This window comes from Chiloscyllium punctatum, chromosome 49 (assembly GCF_047496795.1).
Source record: "Chiloscyllium punctatum isolate Juve2018m chromosome 49, sChiPun1.3, whole genome shotgun sequence".
Classification (NCBI taxonomy): domain Eukaryota; kingdom Metazoa; phylum Chordata; class Chondrichthyes; order Orectolobiformes; family Hemiscylliidae; genus Chiloscyllium; species Chiloscyllium punctatum.
Genome location: NC_092787.1, coordinates 28,130,771 through 28,156,451, shown reverse-complemented (window position 1 = coordinate 28,156,451; position 25,681 = coordinate 28,130,771). Strand labels below are relative to the sequence as shown.

The 25,681-nt window shown below is 44.4% G+C and overlaps 2 protein-coding genes across 2 annotated transcripts; one reads left to right on the top strand and one right to left on the bottom strand.

Annotated features, from left to right (window-relative positions):
* Positions 1-693: 693 nt before the first annotated feature.
* On the top strand, positions 694-11,628 carry surf4 (surfeit 4). Its single transcript, XM_072566042.1, has 6 exons — positions 694-860; positions 5,839-6,025; positions 6,109-6,185; positions 6,714-6,757; positions 6,948-7,134; positions 9,389-11,628. The coding sequence occupies exons 1-6, from the start codon at positions 813-815 to the stop codon at positions 9,653-9,655; spliced, it is 810 nt and encodes a 269-aa protein (XP_072422143.1). The 5' UTR covers positions 694-812; the 3' UTR covers positions 9,656-11,628.
* An 867-nt stretch (positions 11,629-12,495) lies between these two features.
* On the bottom strand, positions 12,496-18,666 carry surf2 (surfeit 2). Its single transcript, XM_072566043.1, has 6 exons — positions 18,496-18,666; positions 16,464-16,615; positions 15,721-15,824; positions 15,110-15,292; positions 14,155-14,267; positions 12,496-12,748 (listed from the first exon to the last, which is right to left on the bottom strand). Exons 1-6 carry the CDS (start codon positions 18,592-18,594, stop codon positions 12,665-12,667), a joined length of 735 nt encoding a protein of 244 aa, XP_072422144.1. The 5' UTR covers positions 18,595-18,666; the 3' UTR covers positions 12,496-12,664.
* Between the last annotated feature and the right edge of the window lie 7,015 nt (positions 18,667-25,681).

Here is a 25,681-nt window from a genome sequence, read left to right as displayed (position 1 = left end):
AAAACACACACACAATCTGTAGGCAGTCAGTCCATGTGACATTTTATAAGTTCATACTTTGGAAATAAAACCAGTCTGACTCAAGATTGTGATGCAGACAGTCTGTAGCCTCACACCTTTAATGCATTGTCTTTTTTATAAAACCTTCGGTTGTCTTGGGACTGTGACTTGAAAGAAGTTCTGGGATTTAATGAATATTAATCAATCGAAACATATATTTCCATTGTAAGTGATTAAAGACTTAACAGCAATCTAGATTTGTTCAATACACCTCATCAGTTATAAACTTTGTATCCTACGATCGAACCCCACTAGCTACCTGCTAAGGAGCAGTGCTCCGAAAGCTAGTGCTTCCAATTAAACCTGTTGGACTATAACCTGGTGTTGTATGAATTATAACTTTGTACATCCCAGTCCAACACCAGCACCTCATCAAACCAGCCTCTAGCTCCGCCCCTGTTTTAGCCCCGCCCACGTACTAGCCCCGCCCCGTGATCAAGTCATGCGCCCTGATCTAGCTCCGCCCCTCCGACCTTAGTCCCACCCAATTCGCCATCTAGCCCCGCCTCCCAGCTCGTCCCTCCATCTGATCTAGTCCCGTCCCTGTTCTAGTCCCGCCCCTTGACCTAGTCACGCCTCCGGGTCTAGTCCCGCCCCTTGACCTAGACCATCACCGTCTGCAGGTGTGGTCCCGCCCCCAGCCGCCGACGTGGCGGCGCGGTGTGTTGTGGGAGACGGCGAGGCTCCGCCCTCTGATGGTGTGAGCAGACGTGCGGCCCACAGTTCCGGCGGCCGGGCGGCGGGAAGGCGAAATGGGCTACAGCGACATCATGGGCGCGGCGGAGGACATCGCTGACCAGGTACCAGGGCCCGTAAACCGGCCCCTCTCTCCCCACACACACCCGCGGCAGCAGCACCTCCCGGCCCGGCCCGGCCCGGCCACCCCTCAGCGCCAGGTCCCAGTCTGAGGCCCGGGCTCTGGGCACCTTCCCCCACCCCGTCCCCGGGTCTGGGTACCTCCCCCTGAGGGGGGTCTGGCTGTCCTTGTGCTTACCTTCTGCTGTAGTCTCCTTACCCCTGGCGCTGTCTGCATTGTTTCTGCTGTTAAATAGCTGAACGGTAAAATCACTTTACTCTCTGATGTTAGCAACAGGTCTCGCTTAAACCTATAAATGAAAAATATTTGTGTTTATCAAGTACAGATCCTCGAGTTAATGTGTGTGTCTCTGAAGGGTGGTGCTTTTGAATGAATTTAACTCTCGCCCATCGACCATGTCCAGGGTGCGACTCATTTTGGTCTCAGTTTGCGGCTACTTTGTATGGAATCTCGCTTTCTTTGTGTAACGTTAAATACCTGTGTAAACAGGTCATTCTGTGGTTAAACCTTACTGTTGCAGTAGGTTTTATAGCTGTGGAAAATTGTGCAGATATGCAGTGTGACACAATTATTATCTCTCTTTAATATTTCAGCCCACTTAATTATGAAGTGGTATTTGCTATGTTGGTAAATGAGTCAAACAAATGGAGTTACAGTGTGAGTTACTCAGTCCATACTGAGTAAAGTTAAAAATCACACAACATCAGACTATAGTCCAACAGGTTTAATTGGAAGCACACCAGCTTTTGGAGCACTGCTCCTTCATCAGGTGGTTTTAACTTCAACACCGGCATCTTCAAATCAAGACTACTATCGACATACTGAGTAAGAAGACTTCCTTTGCTAAGGGACTCTAATAAAGCAGCTGGACTGTTTCTGACAGTTAACAACTTCATGGTAACTTTAACTTGTCCCAGATCTGTTTCCAGAACTAAACAGAATGTGTTCTTAAATTGACTGCATTTGGGTACAAAATACTGTTATTTGGATTGTTAGTCAAGCAACATAACCACTGCACTTTGGTGGCTCAGTGGTTAGCACTGCTGCCTCGCAGCGCCAAAGACCTGGGTTCTATTCCAGCCTCAGGCAACTGTCTGTGTGGAGTTTCCTCCGGTTGCTCCAATTTCCTCCCACCGTCCAAAGACGGTGAGGTAAACTGGCCATACTAAATTGCCCATAGTGTTCAGGGATGTGTCGGGGGTAAGTGTAGAGTAATAGGAATGAGTCTGGGTGGGTTACTGTTCTGAGGGTCGGTGTGGACTTTGCCAAAATGGCCTGTTTCCACACTGTAGGGATTCTATGATCTATGTATGTCATTGAATTCTGAGCTTGCAGCTCAAAGAGCTGGTTACAGCAGTAATTAGCTGACGTACACTGTCCCCTGTTAGATTGCACCAAACCATCCAGGAATACAGTGTGACACTGAAACTCTGTCTACAAACTCTGAAGTAATTCGTTTTCCTTTGTTTAGTTCATTAACTCATAGGTTGTGGGTGTCATTTACTGAGGCAACATTTCTAGTTGCCCTTGAGAAGGTGGTAGTGCACTGGTTAAACTGCTGCAGTCTGTATGCTGTAGGTAGAGACACAATACCCATAAGGAGGGAATTCCAGGACTTTTGACCCAACAACCCTGAAGGAAAGACAGTATATTTCCAAGTCAGGATGGTGGATAGCTTGGGACACTTGTAGGTTGTGGTGGTGTTCTCATGGATCTGCTGCTCTTGAATTTCTAGATGAAGTGGTTGTGGGTTTGGAAGGTTCTATCTAAGGAGCCTTGTGCATCTTGGAGATTTTACACATGAGCTGCTACTGAGCATTGATAGTAAGGGAGTGGACCCGGTATCAATCAAGTGGACTGTCTTGATCTGGATGGTGTCAAACTTCATGAATATTTTTGGAGCTGCATCTGTCCAGGCAAGTGGAGAGTGTCCCTTCATATTCCTGACTTGTGCCTTATAGATGTTGAATAGGCTTTGGGGTGTCAGGAGGTGAGTTACTTGCCACAGCATTCCTAGCCTATGACCTGCTGTTTTAGCCGCTATGTTTATATGGCTAGTCCAGTTCCATTGCTGTTCAGTGGCAATCCCCAGGATGTCAGTTGGAGATTTGGTAATGGTAACACCATTGAATGTCATGGGGGAATAATTAGATTGTCACTTGTTGGAGTTGGTCATTGCCTGGCACTTGTGTAGTGCTGGAAAAGAACAGCAGGATAGGCAGCATCCAAGCAGCAGGAGAATCAGCATTTCAGGCATAGGCCCTTCATCGGGGCTTATGCCCAAAATGTCGATTCTCCTGCCCCTCAGGTGCTGCCTATCCTGCTGTGCTTTTCTAGCACCACACTCAGCTCTGAGCTCCAGCATCTGCTGTCCTCAGTTTCTCCATTACTTGGCAATTGTGTGGCGCAAATGTTACTTGCCACTTGTCAGCCCAAGTCTAGATATTGTACTTGAACATTGATTGCTTCAGTATCTGAGTAGTCACAAATGGCGCTGAGTACTCCAATCATCAGTAAACATCCCCACTTCTGACATAATGGGGAGATTATTGAAGTACCTGAAGATGGATGAGCCTAAGACGCAATTGAGGAACTCCTGCAGAGATGTCCTGAACCTGAGATGACTGACTTCCAACAATCACAGCCATCTTGCTGTGTGCCAGGTATGACTCCAGGTATGGTTGTGAAGAATGGGTACTTTTAGAATAGCACCCTATGTCTTTTGGAGAGTGAGATCAAAGGAAGTCTCTTGCAGATTGTGACAAGTTGGAACATCAACAAATCCCTTGGATTTCTTTTAAGAAAATTGCATAAAGGATTTTCACAATGTATTTAACAGTCAGTGATGTATACTTTTTTTTCCCAGAGGATCGTTAGTATTACAATGTAATAAACATGGCAGCCGATCTGTGCACTGCAAGCTCCCCCAGTCAGTGGTGTGACAATAGATAATCTGTGTTTTACTAATCTTATTGATAAATAGACATTGGTAAAGGATATGGGAGAACTCCCTGCTCTCCCAGTTGTAGCTGTGTGGATCTGTCAGCAGTTGGTATTCTTTGAGTTGCCAGGCCCGTATTTAGAAAGGACAGCCTTCCTGTTGTCAATGACCTATTCATAGCTGCTTCTTACAGACCACATTTTGGACGACGGTATGATTATTTGTGAAGTGACGTCATGAGAGAATTCATTTGGGAGGAAGGAAAGATTTTAATGACAGTTTTCAACCCCGTCTGAGTCTGTTGTCATCTTTCTGCTAGAGTTTGATCATTTGTGCTTAGTCTGAAATGCTATTATCATGCTATTATGGAGCTCCCAGGATGATCAAAGATCTACTAAATGCCCCTAACAGATATTAAACCCTGACTTCATTGAGTGGGCAGAAATGATCTCATGGCCTCTGTTTTGAAGAACAGTAAGGAAGTTGCCCCATGTCATGAACAATTGTTTTTCCAAATAAATGAATTAGTAAATGTCATACTGCCATGCATAATTGGCTGACAACTTTCTTGGAATATCCAATGGATGTGAAATGTTTGTTTCTATAAGAACAAATTCTTCCTTGAGCCCACTTGCATGGTGCTGCTGAAGTCTACATCTGCCTGTTTTTTCTTGGTTAAGTGTTGTCTCTTTCCGGCTCCACCACAACCTCCATTTCCACCCCCCCCCCCCAAAAAAAAACAAAGCAGCCAGCAGATTGTATAATGATGCCAAAAGCGAGCAGTGTACAGTTACTGAGAAGAGGGAAAGCTCATTCCCCAAATCTCAGAATGAGGAACGCTTAAGTGGACGGTATGTTAGCTTGGACACAGGATCTGAAAGGGAAACAGTTTTGTGGTTAATCTTAAATTACTGCTGGGTTCTGCTGTTGCAGGCCTGCATGGAATTTTCTCTATCTGTTCACTGTGACAGTGTAACATCTGCAATCTCAAGGACATGTACAGAACTGAATGGCATGTGAGGGATTCTAAGTGAATGTAATATTGAAATCAACACTGGAGCAAGTATTTGCAAATGTATTCTCAAGGAGAGAGAGTTTCTGTATTTTGATAGTGCCTTTCACAACCTTCAAGCTGTCCAATTAATAAGTGCTTCTGAAGTTTAGTCTCTGCTGTAATGACGGCATTGAGTTCTGATTCTCATCCATGTTTTCCAATCTCTTCATAGTCTTACACCTCCACTTCTGATCTCCTTTAGCCTCTCAATACTCTGAGGTTTCTGCAACCTGTAATTCTGATATCTTTAATAATGAGAAATTTCTGTATTTTGGTTAAATTCAAGCTGGGTGTTGAGTTCCCCCTTTTTAAGTATTTCTCAGGCCTGAGCGTCTCCTAGTAGGTCAGTTCGAGAGTGGATGGAACTCTAGTGACTGGAGTATGAATTTGTGCTCAAAAGGCACCATCACAGGCACAAAGATTAAATGGTACTTCACATATGTTTTTACTCAGGATGAGGAGTATACAAGGACAGAATTCAAGAAGCTCTTGAGCAGATTGATATAAGAAACGAGGAGCTATTGGAGGTTTTAGCTGTTTTAAAAGAAGGCAAATTTCTAGTTCTGGCAGAATTGTGGGAGACCAGGGAGGAAATTGTAGAGGCCCTTACCCAAATTTTTAAATCATCTGTGGCCATAAGGGAGATACCAAAGGACTGGAGGGCAGTTAATACTTTCCAAGAATGTGGTAGAGAGAATCAGAACTGTACAGCACGGAACCGAGGAATGTGAGACTGGTGAGTCTAGTATCAATGGTAGGGCAACTATTGAAAGAAAATAATGAAGGAGAAAATTAATCTATCTCCATTTAGAAAAGTGAGCTTTGATCAGGGATAGTCAGCATGGCTTTGTCAGAGGTGTTTGAAATTTTTGGAGGCAGTGTACTGGTCCCAGGGCTGTCGCGGTGGTTGAGCTGTATTTTCAGTTTGCACTTTCACTGCTTTCATTTAGTTTTCCATACTTACAGTTTCTGCGGATGACCAAGCATTACCTGCCTCACCTTGCGCGCCTGTGTCTAATAAGCACCTTTCTAGAGGATGGGATTCGTATGTGGTTTCAGTGGAATGAGCAGCGGGATTATATTGAGGCCACTTGGAATTGTGGCTATTTCCTGGCTATCTGCTTTGTACTGATCAACCTCTTTGGACAGTTAGGTAAGAGGCAACCAATTGTTCTTTTCACCGTTACCCCATTTTATGCTGCATCTTGGTCTGTTGACTTGTTGTCTTCTCCACAGGTGGATGTATCCTGATATTAAGTCGAAATTTTGTACAGTATGCCTGCTTTGGACTGTTTGGAATTATAGGATTACAGGTAATAAAGAAGAACTCTCCACTGCTTTTTAACAATTAGTAACTTGAGCCTGAGATCTGTAGCTGGAGTCTAGTCTCTCCGAATCCATAATTTTGTATATTAGAGTTTAACAACTAACGCATTCTCTCTCAAGAAAAGTTTTAAAATTTATGATTGTGCAGAGACGGAGTGAGGAGTGAAATGGCGTCTTGTCTGTCAGAGACTGAGGTCAGTCTCTAATAGTGGAAATATCAGCCCAGAATCCCACTCTGCATCACATTCCTGGTATTGCTGCAGAATTATGCAGATTTGACTCCCTTCTGATGTGACTGTAATTGAATGCTGTATTCTGACAGGAGAGTTTTGTTTAAAGTTTCTCAACCAGGCATTATCCATACCATTTATTGCTATTATTTAAACAGGAGCGTGGCTCATGTTTCTCCATCAAATTACCTGGTCTTTTACTGGGTAGACTGCCTGCCCTGTTTCCTCTCCTGTAGTCAGCAATGAGACTGATGTCCACTAACTGCTTCATTTCTTTGATTTCAGACTGTTGCCTACAGTATCTTATGGGACCTGAAGTTCCTGATGAGGTGCGTATCTCCCCCCACCCTGGCTGTCTGCCACCTCCCCTTTTTTTACTTCCAGCCAGCGTTGCTCTGCTGTACATTCCAGCGTCCATGCTCTCGGGTTAAGAGCGCAATGGCTAAAATGTATAACGTGTTGGAATTTGAGTTTCACTGACCTGTGTTAATACTCTGGCCCTCTCTTTGCTCTGGTTAGAAACCTGGCCCTAGGGGGTGGCTTGCTGCTGTTGCTGGCTGAGTCCCGATCAGAAGGTAAAAGCATGTTTGCTGGCGTTCCAACAATCAGCGAGAGCTCCCCAAAACAATACATGCAGCTGGGAGGCCGTGTCCTGCTCATCCTGATGTTCATGACCTTGTTGCATTTTAACGCCAACTTCTTCTCGGTGAGTTGGGAGTGGGCGTGCTGGGGTGGGTTGTCCAGATGTGCTGGATATCTTTATTAATAACGTGAAAAATACATACAGCAGTCTCAAAGGAACACACTAGCTTACTTGAAAAGCACAATTCTTCTGCTGAAACAGTCCAGTAACTTAAAATTTTCAGAGTGCGTATAACCCAGGTCATACCAGATGGAGTAACAGCCTCAGGAATTAATTCCTCCTCTCCTCCATGCTTGGTACTTCTAGTGCTATTTCAGTTTAGATTCTGCTCTTCCACTTCCACTATCTCTAGCACAACTTTTGAGTTTTATTTTTACCATTACACCTTCATTTTGCTTTGGAGCACACTGCTTCTGCACTTGAATCTCTCCTGCATTCCGGCCTATCTCAGTCTTTGTTATTTGTTGCTTCAATGTTGCCAAAAATAGGTTCCAATCTTTGTCGTCTGCTACCCCCAGATTTAAGGATAATGTCTGCATCTTGAGAAGCTACTGTGACTGAACAGGCTGGTTTTCGACCCAGAGATCTATGGGTACATGGGGCAGGACATCCCATTAGGTTGTGGAACCAGGAGTACAGAATTTGCTTCTTTTTCTCTGCTGCCACTCTGCCTCAACGTTAAGACGCTTTGACTCAACATGTGATGCAGCATGATGGACAGATTGCCATTTGCAATGATTGGCAGTAAACTGCCCTTAGTGCTACTGAGCTTCAAATGCCTTAGTCCTATTCCCATTGTTTTCCCCAGAACACTGGCCATTTGAGAGTTGAAATTTGACCTGGCAGACTATTCAGACCCAGCCAAAGCTGTAATGTCATGAGCCTTCATTTACACTATTGGGGAGTTCTGAAAACACATTCCATGCATGTAAGGGTTGCTGCAACTGTTGCCTTTCCAGTAGAATATCCTCTGCTTGCTCGAAGCTGCCCACCCAGGAAAGTGGGGCTCAATGGAGACAGATGTCTTTATCGTCATCATCACAGAATCCCTACACTGTGGAAACAGGCCATTTTGCCCAACTAGTCCACGCTGACCCTTTGGAGAGCATCCCACTTGGACCCTTTCCCATACCCTATTACTATACATTTCCCATGACTAATGCACCTACCTGTTTGCAGTTGTTCTTCCCAGACATCGAGCCATAGAACAGTACAGTATAGGCCCTTCACCCCTCTACGTTGTGCCAGCCTTATAAATAAAACTGAACTAACAAGTTACTTTCATATTAATGTAAAAAGGGCAATATTAGTTAAATATTTTCAGATTTGCATTGTTGCTACTAATCAGCATTCCAGTCTTTCGTTTGTCTATGATTTCCCTTTGCTTCCATTTATATGGTAGTCCTTTTAAGTCACACTCGAGATTAATTACGAATGTTTTAACATTCTAAGTTGCAAAAGCCAAATGTTCCCTGATTGACCACGAAGATGGTGATCCCACAGTGTGCTGATCCCTGGGTGAAAGTGGGATAGCCTCCTCTCCAGGCATCTTTTCTAACTCCTTCCCCATATTCAGTGAGCAGAGAGTATTCTGAAAGGGAGTACTCCATCATATGCTGCTGCCAAAAGACATCTCAGACCCAGCACACATCTAGTGACCTGCATACATCTGTCACCCGTGTGCAACGTTTTGATTAGGGACAGCCAGCTGCATTGCTGTGTTTCCATCGCCACAGGACTTGGCAAGTAACCCTGCTTGTGAGATTGGAGTTGATACTTTGGAGAACTGTTATTATCCGTGGAATCTTGATGGTCACACTTGGTGTGAAGCTATGACAGTTGAGATCACCTAGCTGCTATAGTTGTTCTCTCTCCTCCCAGCAGGTGTGACATGCACTCTTCTGTCACTTGAAGACCTATGGTAGATGCTGTTAGCCTTGACCAAATATAATGTTGAAACTGTGGGACAGCTGAGCAAGCAATAAAACTCCTTTTACATCTTTTTACTGTTCGACTGAAGGTTACAGACCTGAATAGTTAATAGTTTCTCTCCTCACTGACCCTAGCTGACTGTTTTCAGTGTTTTCTGCTTTTATTACAGTTTCCCTGCGTCTGTAGTATTCTGCTTAAGTAATTCTATGTAATGTATAGTGCTTCATATGGTTGAGCAGTCAGTTATATCTGGGTAAATGGTTTCTGAATCTGAAATGCCAGCAGGAGTCAGCACTGCACTGGAGAAGGGTGCAATAATGTGGTCAGGATTAGTGTTGTGCTCCCATCTGACCCAGAACGTGTGTAATTTTTCTCCCTTTTGTAGATTATCCAGAACATGGTGGGAACAGGTTTGATCGTCCTGGTGGCAATCGGCTTCAAAACGAAGTTGGCCGCTCTGACCTTGGTCGTCTGGCTCTTCAGTCTTAACCTCTACTTCAATGCCTTTTGGACAATCCCTGCCTACAAGCCCATGCATGATTTCCTGAAATATGACTTCTTCCAGAGCATGTCTGTGATTGGGGGGCTCCTGCTCGTGGTTGCACTGGGCCCTGGCGGTGTCTCAATGGACGAGAAGAAGAAAGAGTGGTGACTGGTGTACCATCTGCAAAAACTGCTGCCACCCTCCATCCGCCTTCCTCTTCCCACAACCACCACCTTTCATCCCTCGCCTCTTCCTTATCAACCATCCTTCCCCACTGTTTTGTACAGTTTACAGTATGTACTTTTACCCAGATTTCAATGCATTCTCATTCAGGACATGTAATGCTCCACTGCTCATTGGTAACTTTACAAAACACAGCCTTCGTTTGGCTTTCAGAGATAAAAGACGATTGTAAATTTACAATGTCCCAACAGAAAAGTATTTCAGGTTCAGACTTTTGACACTGGCTATGTATTAAAGAATTAACTTGCCCTCTTTGTTTTTTTTTTAGTTAAAATGAAGCCCCAGTTCAGGTTCCTGCTACTGTGTAGAGTTAGTTCTCTTTGCATATTCTTGTCCCAGGAGGAAAGGAATTGGAATATTTTCCTACTCTCATGAGTCAACTTGTAGCTATTATAACTCCTTATTTAATTACATTTCACTAAAAATGGTTATGTTCTCCAACACTAAGTTGTGCCAAAATGAGGTACCCTTATTCCTTATTGATTAAAATCTCTCCCTGGCTCTGTCTGTCCAAGCTACCAGCTGAGGATCAACTCCTAGTGTTGTTCATCCTTTCTCTGAGAATGCAGTTTCTGTAACCTTTACTGATCTCAGCTGTAAGTAGATGCTGAGATCATGGGACAGACATTCCCAAAGGCTGTTACCAAGCCCCAGAACCCTCTTGCTAGATGTTTAAAAGTGGCCAGTACAAACTACCTGTGTAGTTGATGTACGTGCTAGGTGATTCTGAAAGGACTGGGGTTTGATTTCAGTGTGTAGGTGGAGGTATGTGATTGGAGTTGTTGCTTTGATAATCAGAGGGTTAAGAAGGGGAAACTGACTCAGATTTTAGGTCCTCATCCAATTGTGCATGCGAGTAAAAGCATGCTCGTGTGTATTTAATTCCCATCTACCATATCTTAATACCTATCCATCACTCTTCAAGCTCATAGAGTGCCCTTGTTGCTTGAGATATGTGTGGAAACTGCCAGACAGAGCCACTCCCTTCTATAGAAGGATAGTGCTGAATATCACTGCCACCACCATCACGAAGTGCAGAGTGTAGTGTGAGAGTGAATGACCTACATTTCCAAGTTAATTTTGCAGTGGATTGCTGATCATGTTAATGACGGATTTGGTATTAACATATACTGCCACTGAATATTCCTGTTTCAAAATTAATCTTGCTGTGGCTGTAATTTTCAAAAATGTGTTAAGTTCTGCTTCCTGTTTTTAAAACAGTGGTTGCATTATTTATCTTTCCCTTGACGTTGCATCTTGGTATTCTGCTAGGTTTAGTAGACCCTGCACAGTGGCAGAAATGGGTGACACTTCATGGCTGGCCCCTATACAAGTTGTTTCTGTTTCAAACAGAAATATTTTCAAAATGTTCAGGCACCCCAGGCCTCACCCCTCCTCCTCGTCCTCACGCGTGACTCTTACACGGAATTGTGTGAAACACAAGGGTCAAACTTGACTGTGATGTCCTCTACAATTGAAAAGCTGAAATAAACAGCCAGCATCCAATGGACTGGAAATTCCTGACAAAGTTCACTTCAAGAGAGGAGGGATAGAAAATAATTTATATAAACAGCAATAACAATGGACTCATTCTGAAGCCGCTCAGTGCAATAACTGTGTCAGTATTAGTCGATGTGCCTGATTGGGAGGAGGGAGGGGTGGTATAGGGCGTACCTACATTTCTGCTGGGAACGTGTTTACACAGCTATTTTTTTCTTTAAAAATGTTCACATGTAGAGTACAAGGTAACTGGAGTGGAGGCAAGCTCTTGCTGCTGTTAAGGCCACAGCAGCTCCAGACCATTGGGTAACTGTTAGTGCAAAATTCCAGGAACCTTTGTTCTCTTCTGAAAATTGTGCTGTTGAGTTTGTTAAATAAAAGCTGTGAATTTCCCTGCACTGTTGCATTCATACCAGTTGTTTTTCAACCGAGGTAGTGGGATTTGTTCTGTTGGCTGCTGGATTAGCAGCTGCAAGACAGCAACTGGCAAGCTCAGCAGCCTACAGCACAGAATACTTCCAAATACCCCTTCCCCATATTAGCCTCTTCACCCAGATAGAGGCACCATTTCCCTATTGCTGCATCAAAACCTAGGTGTAAGTGCCACTATGAATGGTAATAAAGATCAGCTTTACATGTGTTCAGAAATGAAAGTAAAACCTTGACTCAGTTATGGAATCTTCTAGCAGAAAAACATTGTTATCTCAGCCTCAGCTGTGCCCACTTACTCTGAGCCAGGCATTGGTCTACCTCTCTACAGAGGTAGGACATGAACCATGGTACTTGATCTCAGTCACTGCTATATGAAGTGCAAGTTGAAACCCTCTGTGGTTACATTTACATCCAGTGGTGCTGACCTCAGAACCAGAATTCTGCTGTCAACATTCCAACTTGTATCACATTACATTGAGCCAGCACCCAACTCACTAACCAACACTGAAGCATTGCTTCATTCAGAGCCAATTTTAAAATTCTCATACAAGTTTTGAAATTCAATTTTCAATTCTGGCCCTGCAACCCTCATCTGCATTACTCCAACCCAGCCTTGAACATCCTCAAATTTCAATTAGTATGCCAGCTTGGAAGTTCTCTCTTTGATTAAGACTTTTGGTCACCTGTCCTAATATCTCCTCTGCAGCATCAAAGTTTTGTTTGATTATCCTCTGTGGGTACATATGGCTATGAGACCAAGTTATAGAAATAATATTGTAGCCTGCATCCTTGTGAGTCAACATTGTTAACAGAGGAGATGGAAGGACTCAAGGTTACAATTGAACAAGAGGTTCAAAGATGCTCACAGCTTTACTGTTTCAGGTACGCTTTACTCCCGACACAGATACAAATTGAAACTGTACAGTAACTACTCAACACATTGTACCAGGCGACCAAATGGCTGAGTTGTTCCCAGGGTTAGTTCTGATTTCCAGCTTTCAGTTATGTTTTAGACTTGCCGTGACTGCTGGGTCTTTGAGAGGCCCCTTTCTTCAATTTCTTCTTCATGTAAGTTTGTGGCTGTGGCTGGGGATGGGGAGAAACATTCACTGGATATTAGAAGAGCAATTTAATTTCCCAACCTTCTATTCATGAGAGAAAACAAACATTAGACACCATTCAGTCCCTCAGTCTGTCATATCAGACTCATGCTGCACACTTTGCTCCATTTTCATCAATACTCTCACCAACTAAATTCTGTTCATCTCAGTCTTAACCTCCATACCACTTGAAGTAACTGCATTTGCGCTGGGAAAGATAGTCTGTGACAGGTGAGCAGGTTAAAAGGATTAAATTTGAGGACAAGTTGCACATACAAAACTTGTCAGCTTTCTCACCAGCCTAGCCAATGTCTTTTCCCCAGAGTAGGAGAGTCTAAAACTAGAGGGCATAAGTTCAATGTGAGTGGGGAAAGATTTAAAAAGGGACCTGAGGGGCAACTTGTTTCACAAGGTGGGTGGTGCCTATATGGAACAGGTTGATAGAGGCAAGTACAATTACATTAAGAAGACATCTGGACAGCTACATGGATATGAAAGGGGAAGGAGGAATAGGGGTCAACACAGGAAAATGGGATTGGTTCAGTTTAGGAAAACAGGTCAGCATGAATGAGTTGGGCCAAAGGATCTCTTTCTGTGCTGTCATACTCTGTTCAGAGATGTTATTGAACCTGGGCCTCTTTGCTTACAGACAAGCAAATTACCACAAGAGCCCACATATCACCTTGCTAAGAAAATGACACCTCTGGGCCAGATGGGATTTGAACCCCACACCTTCTGGACCACAGGAAGAGACGCTACCATTGTGTCACAACAATCGTCAGACTAAACTTGTACTACTTGACTACAGAACATTGAAAGGGTGACTTGATTAAGGTGATTAACAGATTTGATAAGTTGGGGAGATGTTGTATTGGCAGGGGTGCATATTAAAGGGGGTTAGTCAGTGGGAGAGTTTTTTTTTTACCGCATGCTTGGGAGGGGAGTGTTACTAACAAGGCCAGTATTCATTGTCCATTCCTAATTACCTTTATGGGGTGATGTCAGGAACCACTTCACAAAAAGAATTGCAGATCTCTGCAATTCCTTCAATTAACTCAATTTTTAAATAGTCTGAAGTTGCACAACACCAGGTTATAGTCCAACAAGCTTATTTGAGATCAAAAGTGTTTGGAGCACTGCTCCATCAGGTGAAGTGGAGGGAAGTGCACAGGCATAGAAGTCTGACTACACCTGGTGTCATGAGATTTCAGACTTTGTCCACCCAGTTCACCACTAGCACCTCCACATCAAAATAGTTTGATAATTTCATTACCCAACAAAAATCTAAGCTAAGAGTTGAATGGTAGAGCAGGCCTATTAGGCTGAATGACCTCCCATTCCGAAGAAGCATCGAGCACATTATTGGTTCCATGTGATGGATGCAGCCTTTACCTTTTTCCGTTTCACTGGTGACGCTACCTCAACCTCCATTTTCTCACCATTGCTATGTTCTTTGTTCGGGAACACCTCTGCCTTTGTGTCATCTTTTCTGTTAAAGATGTGTTCTACGAGACAAATATTAACTGTTAAGAATCAACTGATCACTGAACCCAAGATTAACATTTGTAAAGATACCATGAGTAGCACAAGCATTTCAGGAAGGGGTTACAAATTGATTTTTAAATATTCATTCATACAACATGAGTGTTGTTGACTGGGCCAGCATTTACACTCTCTGAGGGCACTGTAGGTCAACCCACAGCACATGGACTGCAGCAGTTCAACAGAAGGCAGCTCACCCTTACCTTCTCAAGGGTACCTAGGGATGGGCAATAAACACTGGCCCAGCCAGTGATGCACATGCTCCATAAGTGAATTTAAAAGAATCATTCATAACTCATTGACCTCGAAAAGGTGATGTTTGCCTTCTTGAACCGCTGCAGTCTGTGTGCTGAGTTGACCCACGTGCCATGAGGGAGGGAATTCCAGAATTTTGACCCAGCGACACTGAAGAAACAGTGATGTATTTCCAAGTCAGGATGGTGAGTGGCTTAGAGGGGAACTTGCAGAGGGTGGTGTTCCCATGTATCTGCTGCCCTTGTCCTTCTGTTGGAGGCTGAGATTGATCATGCACTTGGCACTTCTGGCTGAAAATAGATGCAAATGCTTCAGCCATTGGTTCTGTACCGAAAGGTATGTCAAGGGCAAGCTACATGTTTTCTGTGGAGAGATTAGGGAAAACTAATTATTCTCTTCAGAGAAGAAAGTGTTAATGAGGTTTTTTTTTCTAAACTCAGTGAATTGCAATTTGAAATCTCCTCCTGAAAGTGCACCTGAAGGCTCAGAACCACTGCTGGGATCCAACCTAAAGGTTACAGTCAGAGAGCTCCTGCTAACAGTCACTCACCTGGGTACAAATCACTCATACTGTCACTTGAATCATCACTCTCACTTCCTTCGCTCTTGTCAGGCTCCCAGAATTCCTTCCGATTGTGAAAAGACTCCTCCCTGTTAGATTCTCGATCCTGCTTTCTCTTCTGAGAGAGACATGCTGGTACAAAGGGCACCCCGAGAGCAGCACACTCATTAACTGGGCCGAGACAGAGGGACAATGTGTTAATGGAGGTGGTCACTCCAACCCAAGGTCAATCCAATACCTCACCCACAGATGTGTCTGCCCCAAACCTCTACCAGGCTAAAACTGACACCAAACAACTAAACAACTACCAACTCATCCACCCAGCACCAGCTCTGCATGCCAGATTCTGAAAAGGAAAATTCACTCAAAGACCTCAGCAAGAGAGTTACTGACTGGAATCTAATCAAGGAGTTCAAGGCGCTTTATATATACACAATAACAGATACCCAGGAGTGAGAGTTATGGACTGGAATTCAATCAAAGAGTTTAGGGTGGTTTATATATAAAATAAAATGAACTTCAAAACATTCAATCAGTGCATTCTTCTGCACTTACATTTTAGTGCCTGGCACACCTTCCTATCTGAACATTACACTCACATTTCTTCAGTGCTTTCTGGTAGCGTTTCCCATTCACATGGCGAAGAACATGCTGTGGGATCTTGTTAATGTGGCGAATTGTCAATTTGCAGAACAGCTGATGCCTGAACAAATGGAGAAATGTCCCATATGAATTCACAGCTAACAATGCACTTCGTGTAACTATAGCCAGTGCTGGAATGTTAGAAGTGAAGCAGCCAATGTGTGCATAGTAAGATCCCAGAGCAACAACAGAATGACCACATGATAATCTGCTTTTTAAGTTACAGTGACTTGCTGGATAAATACTGGTGAACAAAATCCCCATTTCCAAATTGACCCTCCGACAGTGCGGCGCTCCCTCAGCACTGACCCTCCGACAGTGCGGCGCTCCCTCAGCACTGACCCTCCGACAGTGCGGCGCTCCCTCAGCACTGACCCTCCGACAGTGCGGCGCTCCCTCAGCACTGACCCTCCGACAGTGCGGCGCTCCCTCAGCACTGACCCTCCGACAGTGCGGCGCTCCCTCAGCACTGACCCTCCGACAGTGCGGCGCTCCCTCAGCACTGACCCTCCGACAGTGCGTCGCTCCCTCAGCACTGACCCTCCGACAGTGCCCACTCCCTCAGCACTGACCACTCCCTCAGCACTGACCCTCCGACAGTGCTCTTCTCTGTATCTAACCCCATACTGGAGCTGTCCTTGCGAATATTTGATTGCTCTAAACCTTTGGTCAGATAAGATGCTGAGCATCTCACACTTACTGATTTTTAGTGCTGGGGACAATGTGTGGCTCAAAGTGACTGAAATTAAATGGCTCCTTCATTGCCAGGCGTTGGTACTTCTTGCTTTTGGTGTAGGTCTGTAGATCTGCCAGTCGGCATGGCAACTCATGCCCAGTCAGAGAACATTTAATCTTCAACACACAATACAAACGTTAGTCGCATGAAAATATTTATGGGAATTTTAACTGAATGGAGAGGGAATGAAAGAGCGTTAGTCCCTGGTGCCCTGGCCCAACATTCCTCACTCATCCAAATCCACAATGGTTGTCCTATATTGTACATTCCACCTGGGATCTTCCTAGGCAACCCTCTGCATATTTTGTTCCCTGGAGTCTTAATCAGTCAGCTGATTATTGTTTCAGAGACTGTTAGATTGAGGAACTGGTTATTTTCTTCCAAGGTCCACATAACTGAACTAACCACCTCCTTAACTGAAACTGATGTTTCGTATTGCCCTTCAAGAGTGTGAAAGTTGACTTTAAGGTTTAAGGCTTGTTGTTCTGTCCCCTCTGATCCACTCCCAAGTGCCACCACATAGGCTCACGATCCTGCAAGCTAACTAACAGTAAGTTTTTTTTCAGTAATTCTGGGGATGAGAGTGTCATTGGTGGATTGGTAAAATAGAAGCATAAGAGATAAGAGCAGGCTAGTTGATCTCTCACGCCTGGTCACTGAGTTCAATTCCTGGTGAAGGGCTTTTGCCCGAAATGTCGATTCTCTGGCTCCTCAGATGCTGCCTGACCTGCTGTGCTTTTCCAGCACTTCACTCTCGACATTGAGCTCAATCCCTAATCTGTGCTTCCCCCCGATATCCCTTGATCCATTTAGCCACAAAAGCTGTATTGACTTCCTTCTTGAAAATACAATGTTCTGGCCTCAACCAGATTCTGTAGGAGTGAATTACACAGATACATTATTCTCAGGGTTTAAAAAAATTCTCATCTCAGTCCCAAAAGGTTTTCCCTTTATCCTTAAACTATCATCGATGCCCATCCCCAGTTCTACATAGAAGGTGATTAACTTTTATACAGGTTTGATAGAACTGAGTGTCTTGGGGGACAACTAGGAATCAATTACATTGATCTGGGTGACATACAGTCCCACACGGGGTAGCAGAATTCCTTCCCTACAAGACATTAAGTAATCCAGTGAATTTATCCAGCAACCTATTCAATTCACAATCAATTTAGTCCATTCCAGATTTTTAATCAAATTCTCAAACTGTCTCAGTGTAGAATTTGAATTCATTCTCTGGTTTATAGAAAGGACACCAGCACACTTTACCACTGCATCTCTATTATTTGTCAAATCCACAATAATATATTTGCAAACTATTGCTGGGATTCGGAAACACATGCAGCAAGCAGCAGTATTCTGACGAATGGTCAGTGGACCCGAAACATGAATTGATTTCTCTCCGAAGATGCCGCCAGATCTGCTGAGCTTTTCCAACCATTTGTTGTTGTTTCTGAGATCTTACAGCATCCGCAGTTTTCCGTGTCTTGATTTCTCCAGGGAGCAAACGAGAGGCTTTTAAAGAGCGCCTGCAGGCTTTCCGCCCAGAATGACAGCCAGGTAACCCTCCTGGGAAGGAGTGGGAGGGCAGTGGAACTGCAGTTTATTGTAAAAACAAATAACTGCAGATGCTGAAAACCAAATACTGGATTAGTGGTGCTGGAAGAGCACAGCAGTTCAGGCAGCATCCAACGAGCAGCGAAATCGACGTTTCGGGCAAAAGCCCTTTATCGTTGGATGCTGCATGCTCTTCCAGCACCACTAATCCAGTATGCAGTTTATTGTGTCCGGGGGTGGGGGGGGGGGGGTGCGATGTGGCTGTGGGAGCATTTCAATGGACCACGCGGTGTTTAAAGAGACCGTGGAGCTATTTAAAAAGACAACCGGTTCTTTAAAGAGTGGTAGGGCCTCTTAAAGGGACCAAGCGGGTATTTAAAGAGATGGGGGCATTTAAAGGTCAATGAGGTATTACATAAAGGCTCTGCCTCACACTCACTCGGTTGTTGTGAACAGGCTGCAGCGCCGGGTGTTGCTGCAAAAAGGCAATCACTTCTGGAGACAGAGGATCAGAGACCAGTTCAGGAACACCCTCCATGGAGATGGAGCCGGAGTCGATCCGATCCGATTAGAATCGAGTATAACAACGGTACTTCCGGGTCAAGCACGTGGGCCACCATAACCGGAAATAGAAAATGACAACACTTCCGGATTTTTTTTAAACCTAACCACCAAACTAGAAACTAATACGTCATTTAACGTACTGATTCGAATCAGAGTCTCAAAACCCAGTGTCTAGAGTCAGGACAACCCCCTCCCGACTCCAACAACAGTGTTTTCTATTCCAAAAATCTATTTGGGAGAGTAAATACGGAACTTCCGGTAAGATGGCAGATGTGAAAGTGCTCTATCTCCAATAACGAGTAAAACATGTGGAGCTTATTCGTGAGAATGGACCCCTTCAATAAAACTAAAGCTTGAGAAATTTGATTGTTTCCTGCTGGGGAAATGCAGGTCTATGGCCTTGCAGTTTTTATCTCGACTGTATTATGCAGTGAAAGAAAATTAAAAACTAAAAATGATGTTAAAAAGCAGTTCTGGCCGCAGAGATAGAAGAACGGAATTAAAGTTTTGAGTCCAATGACCTCTTCAGAACTAAAGGAACCGGAAAATGATTGTGTTTATGCTATTGACAAAGTGAAATGGGCTGTAAGTCCATATTTCACACAACCCATCTATTTCCCTTGTATTTTTTCCTCATCTGTTATCCCTCAAATGTACATTCATATCAACCATGCTGCAGCAAGTTTTCACACGCTCTGGGTTAAATAACCAAATTACCTACTGGATTTGACGGTATTGATGACCATAGTTTAGGCCTCCCCACAATTTACGTGGAAAAAATTGCTCCATGGTCACCTTATAAATCCCTTTCAGAATTCTGAAGGTCTCTATCATGTCATCTTTCAAGGGAGGTCAGCTTGTTCATTTCAGTTCAGAATCTCTGCTGCAGAAATCATGTTACATCTTCTCCAGGTGCTTCCATCTCCTTTTTATAACACACAGATTACAGCTGTTCACAGCACTACTTCAAATGCAGCATGATCCTCACCATCTTTGTAACCTCAAACACTCAATCTCTTTGACTCACATCCCTTGTGTGTATACCGCATCAAGAATGTCATTGTAAATTTAGCTGTGGAGTGGAACTTGAACGCTCAACCTCTGAGCTTGGATGCGAGAGAATGTGCCTCCAAATGAGTCATGGAAAACAGAAATGTGACACCACAATTTTAAAAAGGAGGTGGACAAGAGGTGGGTAACTATAGGCCCGTTAGCATAATGTCTGTAGTGGGGCAAAAGCTTGAAGCTACAATCAAGGAAGAAATAACGAGACATCTGGATAGAAATTGTCCCATCGGGCAGACACAGCAAGGGTTAATGAAAGTTAGGTCATGTTTAACTAATTTACTGGAACTCTTCAAGGACATTATGAGTGGGTGGGGTGGACAATGGAACTAGTGGATATGGTAGATTTCCAAAAGACATTTGACAAGGTGCCACACAAAAGGCTCCTGTAAAACATAACAGTGCATGATGGGCAAAGTAGTAGCGTAGATAGAGGATTGGTTAACTAACAGAAAGCAGATTGGGGATAAATGGGTGCTCTTCTGATTGGCAATTAGTGGCTAGTGGCGTGTCTCAGAGATCAGTGTTGAGACTGCAATTGTTTATAATTTACAGAGATAGTTTAGAGGTGGGGACTAAGTGTGGTGTGTCAAAGTTCACAGATGACATTAAAATGGGTGTTTAAGCAAACTGTCCAGAGGACAGTGAAAGTCTGCAGAGGGATACAGATTGGTTAAGTGAGTGGACAAGAGTCTCACAGATGGAGCACAATGTTGGTAAATATGAGGTCATCCATTTTGGTACAAATAACTATTATTTAAATGGTAGCATGCTGCTGTGCAGAGGGACCTGGGTGTCCCTGTGCATGAATCACAAAAAGCAAGTTTGCAGCTGCAGCAGGAAATTAAAAGGTAAATGGAATATTATCCTTTATTGCTAGAGGGATGGAGTTTAAAAATAGGGAGGTCATGTTGCAGCTGTATGGAGCGCTGGTGAGGCCACACCTGGAGTACTGTGTACAGTTTTGGTCTCTTTACTTGAGAAAAGAATTCCTGGCAATGGAGGGGGTGAAGAGGAGGTTCACAAGGTTGACTCCAGAGTTGATGGGGTTGGCTTATGAGGAGAGACTGAGTAGGCTGGGATTATACTCACTGGAGTTTAGAAGAATGAGGAGAGATCTTATGAAAAAATTTAAAATTATGAAGTGAATAGATAAGATAGAAGTAGAGCGGATTTTTCCACTGGCGGGTGTAACTAGGGCAATGAGGACGTAGCCTCAAAATTAGAGGAAGCAGATTTACGGCTGAGTTGAGGAGGAACTTCTTCTCCCAACAAGTTGTGAATCAGTGGAATTCTGTGCCCAGTGAAGCATTTGAAGCTTCCTCAATGTTTTTCAGGCAAAGATAGATTTTTGAACAGTAAAGAAATTAGGGGTTACGGTGAGCAGGCGGTAAGTAGAGCTGGGTCCATGAAAAGATCGGCCATACCTTACCTCACTCCTATTTATGTTCATTTGGCGAACACTGAGGAAACCCATAGCTCATTAACATTGGCTTTCAAGAAAACCAGCCAAATGACTGAATCACAACACTTTGGGATGTCCTGCCACAGTAACCAGGGAGGGTTAGCATTTATTTCTAACAAGGCATTACTTAGCAAGTTTGGCAGGAACAGAAACAGACTGTGATACAGCACTAGATCATGGATGAGTACTCTGTGCTAACCAATAAACAGGGGAAATAAAGGAACCATCAGTCTGCAGGATGAAAAACTTTCTATTTAGACACAGGAAAGAAAAGATTAAAATTTTTAGGGAATGATGAACACTACTCTAGAGGGGCTATAACAAAGCCCTTTCAAAGTGTTACAGTGAGGGTCAACAAATGTGGTGCTGAAAAGCCTTCATTCCTGAAGAAGGGCTGATGCCCGAAACGTCGATTCTCCTGCTCCTTGGATGCTGCCTGACCTTCTGCGCTTTTCCAGCAACACATTTTCAGCTCTGGAAAGCACAGCAGGTCAGGCAACATCTGAGGAGCAGAAGAGTCGATGTTTTGGGCATAAGCCCTTTATGAGAGTGTCACATTCCTGATGAAGGACTTATGCCTGAAATGTTGACTCTCCTGCTCCTCGGATGCTGCCTGACCTGCTATGTTTTTCTAGCACCACACTTTTCGACTCTGATCTTCAGTCTGTGCAGTCCTCACTTTCCCTTGTTAGAGTGGGGGGTGTGCAACATATCAGAGTTTCACAGTGAGGAGTGAAGGGTATATCAGGGTGTTACAGTGAGGACTGTGGAGTATATCAGGGTGTTACCGTGAGGGGTGTGGGATATATCAGTGTGTTACAGTGAGGGTGTACAGTGTATCAGGGTGACACAGTGAGGAGTGTGAGGACATATCAGGATGTTAAAATGAGGGCTGAGGGGTATATCAGAGTGTTACAGTGAGGAGTGTGTGAATTATCAGAGTATTACAGTGAGGGGTGTGTGACATATCAGGTTGTCATGGTGAGGGGTGTGGGATATATCAGGGTGTTACAGTGAGGGGTGTGGGGTATTTGAGTGTCACGGTGAGGGGTGTGGGGTATATCAGAATGTTAACCTGAGGAGTGTGGGGTATATCAGGGTGTGACAGTGAGGGGTGTGGGGTATATCAGAGTGGCACTGCAAGGGGTGTGTGGTATATCAGGGTGAAACAGTGAGGGGTGTGTGGGGTATATCAGTGTGTTACTGTGAGGAGTGTGTGAAACATCAGAGTATTACAGTGAGGGGTCTGTAACATATCAGGGAGTCACGGTGAGGGGTATGGGGTATATCAGGATTTGACTGAGGGGTATGGGGTATATCAGAGTGTCACAGTGAGGGTGTGTGGGGTATATCAGAATGTTAATCTTAGGGGTGTGGGGTATATCAGGGTGTGACAGTGAGGGGGGGTGAGATATATCAGGGTGACAGTGAGGGGGGTGGGATATATCAGGGTGTGACAGCGAGGGGGGTGGGACAAATCAGTGGCACTGCGAGGGGTGTGTGGTAAATCAGGGTGAAACAGTGAGGGGTGTGTGGGGTATATCAGTGTGTTACTGTGAGGGGTGTGTGACCTTTCAGGGTGTCACGGTGAGGGGTATGGGGTATATCAGGGTGTTATATTGAGGGGTGTGGGGTATATCAGAGTGTTACAGTGAGGGGTGTGTGACATATCAGGGTGTCACTGTGAGGTATATCAGAGTGTCACAATAAGGGTGTGGGGTGTATCAGGGTGTCTCAATAGGGGGTGTGGGGTGTATGAGGGTGTCATAGTGAGGGGCGTGGGGTGTATCAGGGTGTGACAGTAAGGGGGTGGGGTATGTCAGGGTGTGACAGTGTGGTGAGGGGGGTAGGGTATATCAGAGTGTTACAGTGAGGATGTACAGTGTATCAGGGTGACACAGTGACGGGTGCGAGGACAGATCAGGGTTTTAAAGTGAGGGCTGAGGGGTCTTTCAGAATGTTACAGTGAGGAGTGTGTGAAATATCAGAGTATTACAGTGAGGGGTGTGTGACATATCAGAGTGTTACAGTAAGGGGTGTGGGATATAGAGTGTACAGTGAGGGGTGAATGACCTATCAGGGTGTCACGGTAAGAGGTGTGGGGTTTATCAGAATGTTAATCTGAGGGGTGTGGAGTATATCAGACTGTCACAGTGAGGGTTGTGGGATATATCAGGGTGTTACAGCGAGGGGTGTGGGACAAATCAGAGTGGCACTGCAAGGGGTGTGTAGTATATCAGGGTGAAACAGTGAGGGGTGTGTGGGTATATTAGTGTGTTACTGTGAGGGGTGTGGGGTATATCAGGGTGTCACAGCGAGCGGTGTGGGGAATATCAGAGTGTCACAGTGAGGGGTGTGTGACCTATCAGGGTGTCACGGTGTGGGGTATATCAGAATGTTAATCTGAGGGGTGTGGGGTATATCAGAATGTTAATCTGAGGGGTGTGGGGTATATCAGAATGTTAATCTGAGGGGTGTGGGGTATATCAGAGTGTTACAGTGAGGGCTGTGGGACACAGAATGTTACTGTGAGGGGTGTGTGACATATCAGAGTATTACAGTGAGGGGTGTGTGACATGTCACACACCCCTCACAGTAACATTCTGTATCCCACAGCCCTCACTGTAACACCCTGATACGCCCCACACCCCTCACTGTAATACTCTGATATATCAGGGTGTCACAGTGAGGGGTGTGGGGTATATCAGGGTGTCACAGTGAGGGGTGTGGGGTGTATCAGGGTGTCACAGTGAGGGGTGTGGGGTGTATCAGGGTGTCACAGTGAGGGGTGTGGGGTGTGGATTTTAGAAGAATCTTACTGTAACAGATCACTGTTTAATTTCAAATTGCCCAGAAGTCTAATTATCTGCTCACTATGAAGTTCTGTAGGATTTTGTTGATAAGTTTAAAATGACAGAAAGATTTTATCAGACTGGTGGGGGTAAACTCTTCCCTCTGGTGGAAAGAGCCCAGAAGAAGGGTCAGGAACTTAACATCTGAGCCGCGATGGTCAACGATAATGTTAGGAAGCATTTCCTCACACAGATGGGAGTGACAATCTGGAACGGTCTCCTCTATAGACAATGTACTGAGGCTCTAGGCCAAGCCATGTTTCCAGCAGCTTGTTATGCAGAACTTGGCAGTGCTTATTTCGGAAAGGCAAATCAGGGCTGGACCTGTACACTTAACGGTAAGGTCCTGAAGAGTGTCACTGAACAAAGACACCTTGGAGTGCAGGTTCATAGCTCATTGAATGTGGAATCTCAGGAGATAGGATAGTGAAGAAGGCGTTTGGTATGCTTTCCTTTATCGGTCAGTGCATCGAGTATCGGAGTTGGGAGGTCATGTTGTGGCTGTACAGGACATTGCTTAGGCCACTGTAGGAATATTGTGTGCAATTCTGGTCTCCTTCCTATTGAAAAGATGTTGTGAAACCTGATAGGGTTCAGAAAAGATTTACAAGGATGTTGCCAGGGTTGAAGGGTTTGAGCTATAGGGAGAGGCTCAATAGGCTAGGGCTGTGTTCTCTGGAGCATCAAAGGCTGAGGATTGACCTTATAGAGGTTTATAAAATCATGAGGGGCATGGATAGGGTAAATAGAGAAAGTCTTTCCTTGGAGTGGGGGCGTCCAAAACTAAAGGGTTAGGGTGAGAGTAGATAGATTTAAAAAGGACCTCAGGGACAACTTTTTCATGCAAAGGGTGCCGTGTGTATGGAATGAGCTGCCAGAGGTTGATATAATTACAACATTTAAAAGACATCAGGATCGGTGTCTGATATAATTACAACATTTAAAAGACATCAGGATCGGTATATGAATAGGAAGGGATATGGGCTAAGTGCAGGCAAATGGTACTAGGTTAATTTAGGATATTTGGTTGGCATGGACGAGTTGGACCAAAGGATCTGTTTCCATCTGTATATCTCTATGACACTCTGACTGTGAAACTGTTGGTCCAGAATAACAGCAAGACGGTATTCAGAGACAAAAACAGGGATTGTTCGAAAAACTCAGCATCTATGGAGAGAAATCTGAATTAACGTTTCAGGTTGTGTGTCCCTACCTCAGAGTCTGGTATACAAGGTTTTTAATACAGGTTGGACGAGCGTGTTTTCCACAAAATGCCAGCAGTTTTGATTTATTCATGAGGGAAAGTAAAAATGTGACCTGTTGTAGCATTAGGCTGTGCCGTATCACACTAGGAGTTTAATAACTCCATCCAAGGTGATTCCTAATCAGGAGGGAAAAGTTTTTGAGAGTGAGCTGGAGACAGATTATGTTTATGGAATTCTCAGCTGGTCCTGGGATGTGAAATAGAGAGTGCGGAATAACAGAGTGGATCAGGACACAGCTGTTATCTCAGCATAAAGCCGCCTCCTGGTAAATGCAACATTTCCTGAACTCCAGACCCCTGGCTGCAGCTGCTGGAGAAATTATTTACCTTGGAAATTAGTAAGCTCTCACCCTATTGTCTGGTCCTTGGGCTCTCTTATTGGCCCCAATCGTTCACCTGTTTCCACTGGCACAGA

What these genes read in the sequence shown, in the direction of transcription:
- surf4 (XM_072566042.1), top strand. Translation starts at nt 813, where the DNA reads ATGGGCTACAGCGACATCATGGGCGCGGCGGAGGACATCGCTGACCAG. An exon ending in TTGGAATTATAGGATTACAG is followed by an intron (nt 6,186 to 6,713) that starts GTAATAAAGAAG and finishes CTTTGATTTCAG; the next exon opens with ACTGTTGCCTACAGTATCTT. An exon ending in GACCTGAAGTTCCTGATGAG is followed by an intron (nt 6,758 to 6,947) that starts GTGCGTATCTCC and finishes TGCTCTGGTTAG; the next exon opens with AAACCTGGCCCTAGGGGGTG.
- surf2 (XM_072566043.1), bottom strand. Translation starts at nt 18,594, where the DNA reads ATGGAGGGTGTTCCTGAACTGGTCTCTGATCCTCTGTCTCCAGAAGTG. An exon ending in AGCCTGTTCACAACAACCGA is followed by an intron (nt 16,616 to 18,495) that starts GTGAGTGTGAGG and finishes TGTGTGTTGAAG; the next exon opens with ATTAAATGTTCTCTGACTGG. An exon ending in TATGAGTGATTTGTACCCAG is followed by an intron (nt 14,268 to 15,109) that starts GTGAGTGACTGT and finishes TTTGTCTCGTAG; the next exon opens with AACACATCTTTAACAGAAAA.